Source organism: Helianthus annuus, chromosome 14, assembly GCF_002127325.2.
Source record: "Helianthus annuus cultivar XRQ/B chromosome 14, HanXRQr2.0-SUNRISE, whole genome shotgun sequence".
In the NCBI taxonomy this organism is placed as follows: domain Eukaryota; kingdom Viridiplantae; phylum Streptophyta; class Magnoliopsida; order Asterales; family Asteraceae; genus Helianthus; species Helianthus annuus.
In genome coordinates, this window is record NC_035446.2 from 81,110,007 (window position 1) to 81,126,352 (window position 16,346).

Consider the following 16,346-nt stretch of genomic DNA (forward strand, 5'->3'; position numbering starts at 1 on the left):
ATACCATCATAGCCAATTAGTACTCTGGCTAGGTTATACCTCTTAAGAGTTTCTTTGGCAGATCAATTATAAATTAAAAAGATATATCATGGTATAATAAAATACACAATTAAAAACCAAAGTTGAAACTTCATTAAGATGAAAACAAATACAACTGCCCTAAACGGGACATAGAAAAAGAAAAACTACCCACGCAGGGGCATACATAAAGGAAATAAGTCCACGCAGGGACTTGATACAGGAATCAAACAAATGTCCATGCAGGGACACAATAACAATTAAACAAGAAACAAAGGATCCTCTACTTCTTCTTCCCCTTAATAAGGTTGGTGAGGCCTTTCATAAAGCTGTTATGCCTCTCCTTGTTCTTCTTAGTCCTATGCTCAACCTTATCCAACCTCTTTAGGATCTTCTGAGTTTGTTGTTGTTGTTGTAGCTGCTGGGGAGGAGGTGGCTGATACGAAGGATACTGATAACCCTGAATTGGGTATTCAGTTGGAGGCATAGGAGGGTAAGTAGAAGGATAAAGGTGATGATATTGTGCAGCCGTAAGATATGGGTCGTGAGTTTCATATCCCAATGGATACCCCGACGGGTCTCTATAAGGATTGTACCCGGAAGAACCTGGGTACGTTGGGATGGGATTATCAAAACCCATAGGCGCCTGAGGTGGTGCATAAGAAGCTTGCGGAGGATTAACCTCCGAAGCCGCGTTTGAGGGTCCACCCAACTGGGGGTCCTCTGGAATAGGGGGATAGGAACTCAAACCACGAGGAGAACTGAAACGGGGTCCTCCTCGCACGGACATGCATGCATTCCTCCTTCGCCTCGGAGGCTCGGGAGGTGGCTGCGGTGGCTGCTGCGGTGGCTCTTCTACCGGAAGTGGTGGTGGTGAGACAGCTTGGAGTTGAGAATCTTCCAAAGGCGGTTGGGCCAGAGAGCTATGTGAAGAAGGGGTAAAATACCAATCATAGGTACCCATCCTCTCCTGGAAAGAATCAGGTCCATTGTATGGGGATCCCTGAAACGGAGACCCACTAGATATACTGATAGGATGGCCCGGGGTTCCTGTTTGCATTTCCGGGTCGGGGTCATCATCCATCTCCATTTCCTGAGAGAAATGGTCCTCAGGGCCCAACGGGTTGTAGCCAAGAAAATCGTTAATGTAGTCAGCTGGTTTGAACTGTCCCAGGGAGTAGGGAGAGTCAGAGTGGTGAAACAAATGGGATTGCAAAGAATGATGCGACTGATAAGACTCATGGGAGTGGTGAGATTGTTGCAAGTGGTGTGAATGCTAAGGTTCATCAGGAACAAGTGGTCCAAAGGACGGGTGGAAAGAAGGCGATGAGCTTAGCGAGACCGAGTGTCTTGCCGGCTCAAAAGGTTGACCCCACATATCGTGAGAGTTCAAAGTGGAAAAAGACGCCGATGGAGTGCGTTTGTGTGATGGTCCAACTGACGACGGTCCCCCACGCATGGGACCCTGGTGTAGCAAGCCATTAATGGTCCTACAAGACGATTGATGACCTAACCCATGCGGGCCATGCCCCACACCCTCTAGCCTAAAACGTAATTAATTGACTTGGTTATTTGTTACTAGCATATAAACCCGTGTATCACACGGATTATATATAAACAAATTAGATTGAATAATATTTTAATTTATAAGTGTTACAAACTAACGTATTACACACGTAAAATATTTAAAAATTATAAATCATACTTCTATATGATCACATATTTAAAAAAAAGTGTAATAATAGTATACTCTAATTATTGTGTTTTTCCGATTAGTACTAAAGTAAGGATCGTTTAGTAAAATAGATCTCTGATTACTGTATTCTTATTTTACGATAATATTTAATAAAATATATTGTATTTATCTAATAATATTAATTAAATAGTGGATCTTAATTTGGTTATTAACATATGTAAATTAAATTTATTATATTTGTAAGGATAAAAATTAAAAAAATATTTAAAATAAAATGTAAGTCTAAATTGTAAGGTTGAAGGAGAAAGTCACACGTGACAATAATCTTATATTAAAAGTTAAATTAGATTTGATGTTTCATGTGTAACTTTACCACTTTTATCAATAATTAATAGTTTAAATCATTTGATTTTAAAAATATACGCGGTTAATCTTAATGAGGTGTTATATTAACAAATAAAGTTATTATAATAATATATATGTAATTAAATTGGAGATAATAATAATAATAATAATAATAATAATAATAGTTTTGTTATAGATAAAAATAAACTAACGATCAAAAGGCTTTTGATAAAGGATATTCATATTAAATACAAACATATTAAAAAGAATCTAATAACCCTTAATCGTATGTCATGGAGGCGGAGATAATCTTGATCTCTAATATGTAAAATCGGTATATTCAATAGATAAGGTAATTCTTATATTTTTTATCTCTATATCGTATGATATAATTTTTTAACCCAAACATCATGGTATATCAATTTCTTTTAAGGAAGAGAAGGTTTATTTATAATTATTTATTATGGTAGATAATGGTTCTTTTATTTATTTATTTATTTATTATTATCATTATTTATTACGGTTAAGGTAGGATAAGAAATTGCCACATGGCATTTTGGTGACATATTGATTGAGAGAATGCCATGTGTCATTAAATTTATTCTTTAGATCGAATAATATCTTAATTCATAAGTGTTACAACCCCGTGTATTACGGATGAAAAATATAAAAAAATGGCTTCTATATAATCCTGATCACATAGTTAAAAAGTTTAATAATAACATAATGTAATTATTACGTTGTTCCATTTAGTATTAATATAAGGATGGTTTAGTAAAAAAGATTTAGTTATTGTACTTTTTTAATTTTACGATAATATTTAATAAAATAAATTGTATTTATCTAATAATATTAATTAAATAGTGCATCCTAATAAGGTAATTAACATATTTTAATAAAATTTATTATATTAGTAAGGATAAGGATTAAAAAATATTTTAAAATAAAATGTAAGTCTAAATTTTAAGGTTGAGGAGAGGGTGACACGTGACAATAATTAGAATCCTATATTACAAGTTAAATTAGATTTGATGTTTTATTCGTAACTTTACCATCTTTATTAATAACTAGGTTAGAACCCCGTGTATTACACGGGTTGCATAATTTTATATAATAGATAATAAAAAGATATATCTTTAAAAAACTCGTATATTGCACGTGCTGAAAAAATATAATGTCATATATTAACATAAATAGTCATCAAGATTTTATCATTTATCAGATGAGCATTGATTTACTATTTAATTATTATAACATTTTAGTTTGTTTTTTTATTTTGCATATATTTAATTTTATATAATAAATAATAAAAAAGACATATCTTTAAAAAACTCGTATATTGCACATGTTGTATAAAATATAATGTCATGTGTTAACACATATAGTCGTCAAGATTTATCTTTTAAAATGAACTTTGATGTACAATTTACTTATTATAACATTTTACTTGGCTTTTTTATATATTATATTAGGTTAAAAACACATGTATTACATATTTACATGTGGTTGAATCTCGTTTTTATGATACATTCAACATATGAGATACAATTATTTTAATTAGTTTTTATGCACCTTCATGCTTATTTGTTTATTTCATTCATAAAACACCCGTCTTAAATTTGTATTCAAGAGAGTTTACGATACAAAAAAGGTGAAGATCAATCCTGCGTTTTATATATTTCATCATTTTTATGATTTATATCGTAAAATCGAGAAATAAATTCTCTTTGAATGAAGTATAGAATTATTATATTTAAAAATGGTGTTCTTTATACAAGTTGATGCAATGTGCGACAAATGATGGGGTCAAAGTTTACAATTATAGTGATGTTCTTTATATCTAAAAAGGATGGGTTTAAAGTTTACAATTTAGAACCATATGCCTACCATTATAGTGATCCGTTTAAACACACTTACAATTTGATAGAATCATATCACCGACCTAGAATAATAATTTAATTCTACTAAGAAAAAAAAACAATAATACAATTATTAATTAAGTATATATTAAACGGGAACATTTGATTCCTAATTTACCATAATTTCAATCACATTTATTCTTAATTAATTTTTTTAATTATTATTATTATTATCATTATTATGATAATAAAAATAAATGTTTATATTCTTATCTAACTTTTTGTTTAAAATTATTATTATTATTTAATATGTTCGTAATAAAACCAAACGTTTATCCTTATAAAAATATTTATTCTTATCTAGTATTTTTTTAAATTATTATTATTATTTAATATGAGAGATAAATAGGAAAGATCATAATAAAAATAAACGTTTATATTCTTATCTAACTTTTTGTTTAAAATTATTATCATCATTATTATTATTATTATTATTTAATATGCTCATAATAAAAACAAACGTTTATTCTTATTTAAATATTTATTCTTATCTAGATTTTTTTTAAATTAATATGATTATTTAATATGAGATAAATAAGAAAATAAGGTAAGAAAGCATCAGAGAGTGACACGTGTTCAAAAAAGATTTTTGTTTATTAGTATAGGAAGATTAATAGTATAAATCATTTGAATTTAGAAATATATGTGGTTAATCTTAATGAGGTGTTATATTACCAAATAAATTTATTAAAATAATACATAAATAATTACTTTGGAGATATTAATAATAATAAAAAATAATGGATAGTAATAAACTAACGATTAAAAGGCTTTTGACTTTAAAGGATAATAATATTAAATACAGTCATATTAGAAAATATATAATGACCCTTTATCGTATATCATAGAGGCGAAGATAATTTTGATCTCTAATAGTAAAATCAGTGTATTCAAGAGATAAAGTAATTTTAATATTTTTATCTCTATATCTTATAGTATAATATATTAACCCAAGTATCATGATATATCAATTTCTTTTGAGGAAAAGGAGATTTATTTAGAATTATTTATTAAGGTGGATAATATTCTTTATATTAATTTACTTATTATTATAGTTATTTATTATAGAATATGGTTGAGGTATTATGAAAAATTACCACATGGCTTTTTGATGGAATGATTTATTATGAGAGAATGCCATATGGCATTAAGTGAACTCTTTTATTAGATGATTAGATTAGATTAGATTAGATTAGATTAGATTAGATGATATTATATCATATTATTAAATTCTGTAACTAATGTAATTGTATAAATGGATGAACTATAGTCTCATCTCCTATATAACTCGGTATAACAACATACTATATAACTCGAACGTCAACGATGACTAAGGCATTGGTTATCTTCATATTTCTTGTGTTTCTCTTGAGCGTAGGTAATTTATGATTTCGTTTTATTTGATTTAACAATTAAATAACACACAAATCCATTTTAATCCTCTTTGAATATTCATGGAAACAACTTTTACGATCCGATTAGAGATGTTAATGGCCTGATCCGCTAATTAGCTACTTGATATCGGCTCGCTAAAAGTTCAATTGAGTCAACCTTCAACGCCCTTGATCCTAAATTGTAGCTTGTATAATAAACGAGCTCAAGCTTCATATAATATGTTTGGGTAGACAAAGTTACAAAGATAAACACGTCTAAATATTTATAAAAGTAATTATGATGATTAAATTTAAATAATATACTTATATACCAAATAAATAGTTGGTTGTGTCAAGTGTCATAATTCCGTGTATACAAGATTATTTTTCTCCATCCTCTTATTTTATCTCTTCGTATTTCATTTCTTAAATTAAAATTATGAAAAAGTTAATAAATAAACAATAATAGTAAAACATAGTATATTACATTGTTATTTACTATTTATAGTAACTTCTTTATAAAGTATGACTTCAAAATATCAATTAACTATTTAATATTTTTTTATTTAACTCGTGTAATAAATAAATGTATTTCTAACATGCGATTTTGTTTTTTTTTTCAACATGCGACTTGTTTTTTTTTTCAATATGAGATTATTCTTTTTTTAACATGCGGATTTTTTTTCATGTACATACGAATTTACCTCCCATCCAAAAAACTGCATGTTGTATACCCAAAATCCGCATGTTATATATACATAGCGTACGTTAAGCTCCATTGTACAATACACTTCCACTATATAAATAGTAATAAACGAGCTTAGTCCAACCTTTAACAATTATTAACAGGCAAAAAACTTAGCCTTAACCTTTGGAGATAGAACTGAAACAAATAACAAAGTATATGTTGTAAATATGCAGGTACCGGAATGGTGACGCCAAATCGTGATTGTCACTCCGATTTGTTTATGGTACCATGTGTAATAACTGAATGTGAAGTTTTATGTTTCCAGAAGTATGGAACCAGAGAAGGTAAATGTGCTATCCCATTATTTTGTCGTTGTAATAGGCATAATTGTAATATTGTAAATTAAGTTGTTATATCTATGATTACTATAAAGGCTACTTAATAAAGTTATTAGTTATTGTTTTATGAGTTGTTTTAGCATGGTTTTGATGACTAAGAGCATTCACATCCATGCCGCGTGCCGTCAAATTATGTGTGTGGAGTTTTTATAATATAAAGAGTATAAAAAGTGGTTGTGGGTGGAGGAGAGAGAAAATGTTAGTGTTATCTGTATATTTGGGGGGAAACTGTTCACCCCCTATAATTTTTAGTATATTTTGAAAGTGATTGTAAGATTCAGAGTGAAAAGATAATGATAAAGGTTAAAAAATATTATGACTGAAAATGAGAGAGAAAAAGTGGCATTTTTTAGTGTAATTTAGAGTGAAAATATGATGGAATGGATATGAATGCTCTAATATGATTGAATGGATGATCGTATGGTTGTATCCCTTGAGGATTTATGAATATTAGTAGGCCACAAGTATAACGCTATGGTTTAATTGTTTGTCAAAGTGGTTCAAAGAGCTAAAGAACCTTCATTAAATATGAGACAACGTTGTTTGTTATATTAATTAGATCATTTAATGTATAAATATAAAAGTTACAAAATTTTATAATCAACAATAAGGGGACCCGGGGTGGAGGACATTTACCCCATGATTGAAACATATAACGTGTGGAACAATCCTAAACACCACCACCACTCGATTTGATAACGCGTCAATTTGATAACGCGTTGAATATATCACGCGTGAAGAATAGAAGAATGTGAGGGTTTATTGGTTGGTGTTGTGAATGATGAACATTTCTGCTAAAATCCATCACCAGAATAAAGCTTGATGACGTGGCGGAACTTGATTGGAAGTTGTGAGTTAGTGATGAGTGATGACCACCCCTACCCCTAAAAGTATAAAACTTGTGAAGTTGTGAGAACCAAAAAAAGGTAAATAGATGTCTGTTTCATACATAAAATAAGATCAAAATGTCGAAAGAAAAACATGTTGTCTTGAGTAACAAAGAAACATGTTATTTGAGATGACAGAAATATTTTTCATACAATATAGAAACTTGCAGGTAATGAATTTGTGTCAAACAACATAAAAATTTGTTATTTATGGAAACAACAATTTTTTAAAATAATTTAAAAACAATAAATAAATTAAACTCGATTTGTTCATATAAACCAGATTATATTATATAATTGAAGAAGAAATTACTCCCAAAATAATTGGCTATTTATTCCCAACACTTAGTTTAGCACAAAATTAACATGGATCCCACGTGTAATTTGGTTTCTCATTTTATCAGTATCTATACACCCTATTGGGAAGTAGCCTTCTTCCTGATTTCGAGTGGAGCAAATGGGTGCCAATCAAATGTAATATTATGGCGTGAATAGATAACTTAGATAGACTTGTTACCAGAGTCAATTTGAGAAAAGGAGCGTTGATATTTCATCGGTTATGTGCCCTTTTGCGACGAGTATGAGGAATCGGTGGATCATTTGTTTACGGCATGTTTGGTGGCTATTCGGGTTTGGGCGGCTATCAGTGCTTGGTGCAACATTCCACCGATATTCGCTTTTGAATTCAAATATTTAATGGATATACATAATTCTACCTAGGGAAGGAAAAAAATGAAGAAGATTATTCGAGGTTTGGTTATTATTTCGTGTTGGTGTATTTGGAAAAGCAGGAACGAGTTGGTATTTAATCAGAATAGAAGAAGCTCGCAAGATATTTTGATAGAGATTAAGTCGAGAGGTTTTGGTTGGTTAAAAAATAGAACGTCATGTAAATATATTAGTTGGAAGGAGTGTTGCAAATATCCTATGCATATGTTGTAATTTGGCCATTTGTCCGTTTGGGTCGAGGATGTTGTTTTGTATTTTCCTTTTACCTGTTTGGGTCGGACGTTTGTTTTAATGAAGTTTTATTTTTAAAAACAATCTATACACCCTATTGCATGTTGGGTCCTTAACTGGAGCAAGTTTTACGAGTAAACCATATGGTATTAGTGTGAGGTTGAAATCTTGAATTTTGGAACCCGAACCATAGGAATATGAGTTGCGGAGTATCATTAGGCTAGACGGTATGGGGGACGTCCCCCTCCGTCCGAACCGTCGCCGACCCAAACACCCCCCCCCCCGGTCCTCGTCCTGATCGTCGCCTCCTAGCCGTTTGAGACGATGCAGAAAATGACAAAATTTGTGGGGGTTTGATGCGCTTATTGACCGTTAGAATAAAAAAAAATTATTTCCAATTTTAAAAAACTTTCTTACTCTTTTTTACCAAAATCCAACCCAAAATTATACAAATCCCCCTTTTTTACACCATTTTTCACACTTTTCCTTCCGCTACAACTCATCTCTCTCTCTCTCATTTTTTATAACATTCTTCCTTTTTTATAAAATATTATTCTACATGGATCCCTTCAACAACCCGAACGTCCCCAACAACCCGAACCCACCGAACATCCCGAATGTTTTTCGGTGCCAGGATACTATCCGACGATCAAACGGGTGAGGGGGTTTGGAAGGCGGTTTGGCGAATTTTCTTGAGCTAATGGACCAAGGGCCGTATCGAGATATCGACTCGGTGTCTTCTAAGTGGCGAAAAATGAGCGGGTTCGTCAACAAGTTTTCCAAAGAATATAATAAAATATATTCAAGTGGGCGTCGTAGCGGGATGGGCGACTAGGATGTGTTCAAAAAGGCGTTGGATGTTTACAAGTCGAACCATGGTACCACGTTCGCACACGTTCGGGCGTGGGAAATTATACGAATGGCCAAAAAATGGGCGCCGGTTCCGAACGAGGTGGAGATGGCAAAGCGGCAAAGGACATCGGAATCCGGTAGTTATAGCGCCGGCGGATCGGACACGAGATGGCACATAAACTTAAACGATGACGCCGAGTTCGATGAAGTAGAATACGCCGTAAAGGAAGCGGAACGTCCCCCGGGCCGGGACAAATCAAAGAAGGAGGCGGCGTCAAAGAAAGAAAAGCAAAAGGTCGATCCGAAGATGGAGGAGTTTATGACGCAATTTAAAACATACACTGAGGTCACGGGCCAAAAGGCGAGGGCGATCGAAGAAAAGTCACACGTGGCGGGAGAAAAGTCACACGTGGCGGGAGAAAAGTTACGATTGTCCGATGATAAGGTTCGGCTCAAGGAGTGGGAAATATTAACGATGGAAGTTGATAGTTATCCCGAACCGAAACGCTCGACTTTAATAAAATTGCAAAATGATATTATGAAGAAGCATCAAAGTGGATGATTTTTATAAGTTTATGTTTTTTTTAAATTTATTAGGATTTTTTTAAGTTTATGTTTTTTTAAGTTTATGTTTTTTTTTTAAGTTTATGTATTGTTTTTTAATATTGATGAAAGTATTTTCCTATTTTATTTGTTAACTGTACAAAAAAGTGGAAGATTTAAAAAAATAATAATAAAGTGGTGGAGTAGGATCATCCACCCATTTTCATTGTTTTTGTGGGATGGACCATCATCCCAAGGACTATGATGTGACGTCTATATGGCGGATCATCCTCCAAGGGAGGACCATCACCATACCATATAGCCTTAATCACGACATGGTCATTTAAGATATATTTGACTGTAAATTTTATTGTGAAATAGTGTAAAGAATCTAATTTGCAACAAACCGATTGCATTAAAGATCTCTAGTATAGTTGGTAAAGATTGAGAATCCATCGTGTAATTGGGTATATATATAAAGACTTAATAACACTTTAAATCCCATTGTACTAAGATTGTCCGTAGTAGGCGTTTTGTTTTCAAAAAAATTCCCTAAACACGCCGGAAAACGCCGACCCCCCACTCCCCATGGCGTGATTAGGCATTTTTTTTCAAAAAAAAAAAAACCCCAAAGCGTGTTTTGAATCACGCCAAAATGGAAAATTGTTGGCCAATCACATGCATCCCTATTTTTCTTGGCCAATCTTTGACAATTGTGCTCTGTAAACGATGTACGATGTAAAACAATATCAATTATCAATGAAACGATGTGTTTTAGTCTTAATGTTTGTGTATTTGTGTTTGACGATTTTACGTTTTAATTCTAGCTCGATTTCAAGCTTTAAATCGCTTTCTGGAAAGTTATACGCAAACTGATCAGTTTAACGAGACAAACACTCCAGAATAGTGATATAGGCTTAACATACCTTAAATAAGCTTTACATAACTTAGAAATAAGTTTTGGAGGGTTTTGGTGTGTCGAAAACAAGTTTATTCTATCGCAGGGACTATTTGCGACAAACTGCGAAAGTATGCCGATTTGTATAGTAACGAACATTCTGGAACTTGATCATAAGCTAAACATACCTTAAATATCCTTTACATAGCTTAGAAATAGGCTTTGAGAAGTTCGGTATGCGAAAATAAACTTATTTGATCAATAGGGCCTAAGAGCGTCAAAAAGTGCATAAGTTTGCATTTACGCGCATATATTATGTTCTGAACATATCCGGACATCCAAAAATTTTTGTAATCATTAAAATATTTTATTTTAGTGATTGGACTGCAAAAATACCATTCGTCACGAACCGAAACTATCTCTCGGATTTCGGTTCGTTTGGTCGTACGGTCGCGTTATTCGGTTAATTACGATGAAATCCGAGATGTTTCAAGCATATTTCATGTTCCCTATGCTTTAACTTCATTTTAGAGTCTTGAAATGGGGTTAACGGGGTTTAAACGCATCGAAAACCAAGTTTTAAGCATGCAAGGACTAATTCTGGAAAAACTTGAAACTTATAACAGACCAGCCTCGCGCCACGCGCCAGCCCAGGTTGATCCTGGCGCGCCACGCGACAGAGATAGTTTCCAGAATAACCAGATTTCAACAAACAACAGCTGAATCCTAGTTTTAATCCTTGGTTTTTGCAATCTATGAGCTGGTTTGTGTGTTTTGCAAGTTGCCCAATTAATGTTTAACAAATGTAAGGTCAAGATTGAGCCTCCTAACACATGGAATGATCTCATTGATCCAATCTTTCTATAAATAGCTTGGGGTTTTCACTTAGTTCCTTGCTCATTTCACTGCAAATCTGCTAAGTGAAGCTATCCCTCTGGTTGAAGGCTTCATTCTTTAGTATTCTTGTTCATTGATCCAAGCTTGGACCCTTTGTAAGCTTCTTTTATGCTTGTTTATGCTTTTCAAGCATGAAAGTCAAACAGTGTTTGACTTTCTGATTTGACCATGAATTGGTCAAGTCAAAGTTCAATCGAACTTTGCAACGTGAGCGTAATCACGATGGTTATAGTCCCTTGTGACTATACCTACTGATTACCATGTCGATTAGTCGAAGTGACGAGTCAAAGTTCAGTCAAAATGCCGATTATGCGCATTTTGCGACGAAACTGTTTTCGGGTATCAAAAAACTTTGTTTTGATATCAAACCTGTTTTCTAACTTAGTTAAACATGTTTTAACATGTTTAACTCGTCACTTTTAAGAGTAGTGCTTGTATAGGGTCGTAAATCAAGCGGTCTTGACAACCGCTTAGACTTTCGAACCCGACCCGTTTGGTCGATCGTTAGGATCCGACCAAACATATTATGTGGCCATAGTTGTATAGGGAATAACCTTCCGAGGTTATACCTTATGGTCACTTAGTTTAATTAGTTGTTATGATAGGTAGTTTATATGCCTTAGGAAAATGACCAAAATGCCCTTTTCATGCATAATTTAAATTTAAGCACATGTAACTTAAATTTTGTCACTTAAACTGATTATGCAACATATTTAAACATGTTAGGGCATATAATACTTTTCATAGAACTAGTTAGGCGCCCGAACGCGCATTCGCGCGAACGACGCGTTAAAGTAGTGTAAGCTACCTTAATGGGTCGTAATCGAGAAATAGTGTCTATTTTTGCTCGATCAACCTCCATTCCTTCGCTTGAGATTTTATGACTGACTACTATTCCCTCCGTGTCACACCCCCATATTTCCACGTATTACCGGTGGGCCCGGTGGGGGGTATCGTGACGTAGTTGGTATCATCATAGTCAAATAATCATAGTTCAATGCACAGCGGAAGTCTAAAAGTAATAATATTACAAACCGAATGAATGTAACATAAGTATTACAAACGGAATGTAAAAGGATCCACAGGCGGATCAAAACATAGGAATTATTGTTCAACAGATTTTTAAGTGACAAAGCTTGCAAGACTCTTTATTTATTCACTCAGGAGTAGCCATCCTATTTTGCATAGTACCTGCACTTAACCTTTTGGAAAATACGTCAGTTTACAATGGTAAATACAATTAACCGACTCTTTTGAAAAATTGTTTAAGAAAATTGATTTAAATGCACAAGGCACAAATAATCTTTTATAACTTGGGACAATTATTATAAAAATAATCTTGTATACAGGTTTATATGTTTGCTGTCCGTTAGGGCCGGTTAGAAGAGTCGGACAAGATTAACTGACACGCCACAAGTATAATGCCCACAAAGAATATCTTATTGTGGGATACTTTTATACATACGCAACTGTCAAGTGTATGCCTACACTCCGTGCTTAAGTTGTGGCCATTTAAATGAATGAGCAGAGGATATCCAGGACATGGTCATTAACCCCCCAAAGGCCATATACCAAACAAAACATATTAAAACGGGTTATGTAAATATATTAATCACAATCCGATTTAAATAACTACACACCCGACCAAGCGGTATTATTATAATACCGTATCCCAAGCTCGTATAACGGAAAATAAGTTAAAAGTATTTACCTGAGCAAATTATACAAATATATCGTAGCCGTATACAATCAGCAAGTGCAAATATCTTTTACTGGGCTCCTAAATCTGGAACTAAGGTTTTATTAACCTATTAGATTCCTAACGGGTCTTACTTAAGTTAAAACTTAGACCGGTTAATTTTAAAGAAAGGTTACGGTTCAAAACGCAAGATTAAGCGAAGACCGAATTAGAATGTGATTTAGACCCGACAAGTATAAAGACTTGTATAATATGGGTAAGCTAAACACATTCTAGATTTTGAAGTAAAAATGATAAGGTTTGACCCGTTTCGGTCAATTTATACAAACTAGTTACATAAATCGTACCGAACGCGATTAATGCATAACGGGTAACCAAATGAGTCATGTACAGGTTTCACAAGTTAATATGCGTTAAATAAGTTGTGATATCAGTAGAATACCTTCCATTATGCCCCAAATGGATTTAAAACCAATTTAAGCCCCGTAGGGGTATTTTGGTCATTTTTAAGATTATAAAAGAGGTTAAATAATAATCTGAGGTTCTGGTCTAAGCTGATCAGTAAAAATATTTATTTTAGTAGGATATATCAGTAAGGTATTGTATATATGTGAAATTTATCATTTATAACCAAACTATGCACCGTATGGGCATTTTGGTCATTTCACATAAGCTTTAAGGGTCAAATTTGGAAATCTAATTTCAAAACTTCTACTTACTGTTAAAGTATAAAAATTTACTTATAATATCAGTAGGTAATAAGTCTTATGTGTTAAAAATAGTTTTAACCCATACTAAACGGGTAAAAAGTCGGTTTTAGGCGATTTTCAGGTTATATAAGGAAAGCTGAGATTTTTATCAGTCCAGAAGGCTTATGATATTTTATTTAACATATAAAATCAGTAGAAAAAGGTTTGGTATCAAAATGTTATGTAAAACTCATTTTATTAGCAAAAAAGGTATAACCGTCAATTACCGAATCAAAGCAAAAACCCTACGTTATGATCAGTTTAAAAATTAATAAAAATCTTAAAAAACCCCAAATATTATATTACATCAGTGGGTAAAAGGTTTGGTGTCAAAATTTGGGTTTAAATAGGCTTTATACTAAAAATGCCGTTTAATTAATAAAAAGGCTTTAATTTACGATATTGAGCGTAACTCCCAATTTAGACCTCAAACTGATGTTGATTACTACCCCCGTCCTCTCACATTTTCAAAAATCTCATTTTAATATCAAAAGGGCATAATGGTCAACTTTTAAGCAATTAACGGAAACATGCAATGAACTAGGATTTCTAAGGAACCAAGTTGTATAACCACAGAGGGTTATACTAACATGTAATATGGTCCTAATGGAACCCTAAGGCATATCTAAAACAAACTAAATCAGGTCAGAACTGAAAGTCAAAGCAAAAGTCTTCTTTTGCGACTTTCGGTTTCGAAGCGAGCCTAAATTCAGAATTGTCGGGTTGAACATGCTTAGACATGTTCTTACATTATTTACCAAGTTATTTTAGTGTTAAAACATGTTCCATAACTTCAACATTATCAGTTATGAGTTTATTTGCAAAATAGCTTTCTATTGACTTTTTAATATTAAGTTTGACCCGACAATTGACCAAGTTAGAGTGATAATCAGTGGGTGCCCTTTTAAGGGTTTATTACCCACATAATTACCAACTCATAGCCACTTTCAATTCGAATAATGGCTGGACCATTAGTGATTAATCACTAAGTCAAAGCTTAATTACGACGACTTTGACTTTTGGTCATTAGACTAATAAATCTTGAACTAGAGAAGCTAAGAATGCTTACTAGGACTCTTAGCACGAATTTGGAACTTAAGAAACTTGCTTGAGCTCCAGGAAGTTCCAGAGAAAGAGTTGTGAATGATTTTTGTGAATGAGCAATGAACTAGCAAATCAACAAGTTCTTATATAGCCAAAATTTCATCACAAGATCATTCCACACAAGTCTACAAATGTTTTCTGATGATTCCAGGTGTCCCCTATGCATGTAATACTGTTGGCTCAGTCCCCTGAATCGAAAACAGGCTTTCTAAGGCGGTGCAACTGGCTGTACATGCAGCTGTCAATTTTTTCTGCACCTGGCACTCTTACGCGACCCGCGTAAGAGCTGTCTTATGGCCTACGCGGCCTGCGTGAAGGTCGATCTCCGGTAAACAGTTTACCATTTTTGCAATTTTGGTCCCTGGTCCATATAAACTTTATTTAACTTGCGTTTATTGCACTTTTAACCCCCAAACTTGACTTTTAAGGGTCTTCAGTCTTTAAACATTTAACAATAGGCCTTCGGTTAGTTACAAGGTCACCCGAACAGTCTTGAAATGCAATATTAACGCATTTAACCCTTATTACTTATGATTAACACTTTGATTATTTATGTGCGTTGAAACTCTACGAATTAATATCCGATATTCTTGAGATCAAAATATATAATTGTTACAATGTTTTTGGGCTCGTTAAAAGGTCACTCAGAGGTTGCTTTCAACATGTTGACACTTTTAACCCTTATGCTTCGTAAGATCCTTATTTTTTGCACAAACGACTTCCAATGTTCGTCAAATTATTCTTTAAAGAATACGAACGTCGTGTGAGGTCAATCAGAGGGACAAGTTAGGCATGTTGACACTTTGGATCCCTTTATTCACATATTTACATTGTTTGAGAATTTTAGTCCCTCCAGATCAATTCATTACACGTTTAAAGTCCATGACACGTGTCTTCATTATATTGGTCGTGATTTTACAAGGTGTTACATCCTCACCCCCTTAAAAGAAATCTCGACCTTGAGATTTACTGAAATAAATGAGGGTACTTCTGTTTCATTATGGACTCAACCTCCCACATATATTCGGGACCTCTATGGGCATCCCATTTAACTTTCACAATCGGTACGTGCTTATTTCTAAGCTTCTTAACCTGTCGATCCGATCGACAAAGGTTTTTCAACAAACTTTAAGCTCTCATCTATGTGCACATCCTTATGTGACATGGCTAGCGATTCATCAGCTAGACATTTTTTCAGATTGCAGATGTGGAACACATTATGAATTCCACTGAGCTCTCCATGCAGGTTTAACTTGTAAGCCATTGTTCCGACACATTCGATGATCTCGAATGGTCCTATGTATCTTGGGCTTAACTTGC

General features: G+C 33.4%; 1 protein-coding gene across 1 annotated transcript; it reads right to left on the reverse strand.

Annotated features, from left to right (window-relative positions):
- Window positions 1-301: 301 nt before the first annotated feature.
- LOC110906873 (leucine-rich repeat extensin-like protein 1) lies at window positions 302-1,108 on the reverse strand. The gene has a single exon (XM_022151939.1). The coding sequence runs from the start codon at window positions 1,106-1,108 to the stop codon at window positions 302-304; it is 807 nt and encodes a 268-aa protein (XP_022007631.1).
- Between the last annotated feature and the right edge of the window lie 15,238 nt (window positions 1,109-16,346).

Excerpts from the sequence above, each read along its gene's own strand:
- LOC110906873 (XM_022151939.1), bottom strand. The coding sequence starts at position 1,108 with ATGGAGATGGATGATGACCCCGACCCGGAAATGCAAACAGGAACCCCG.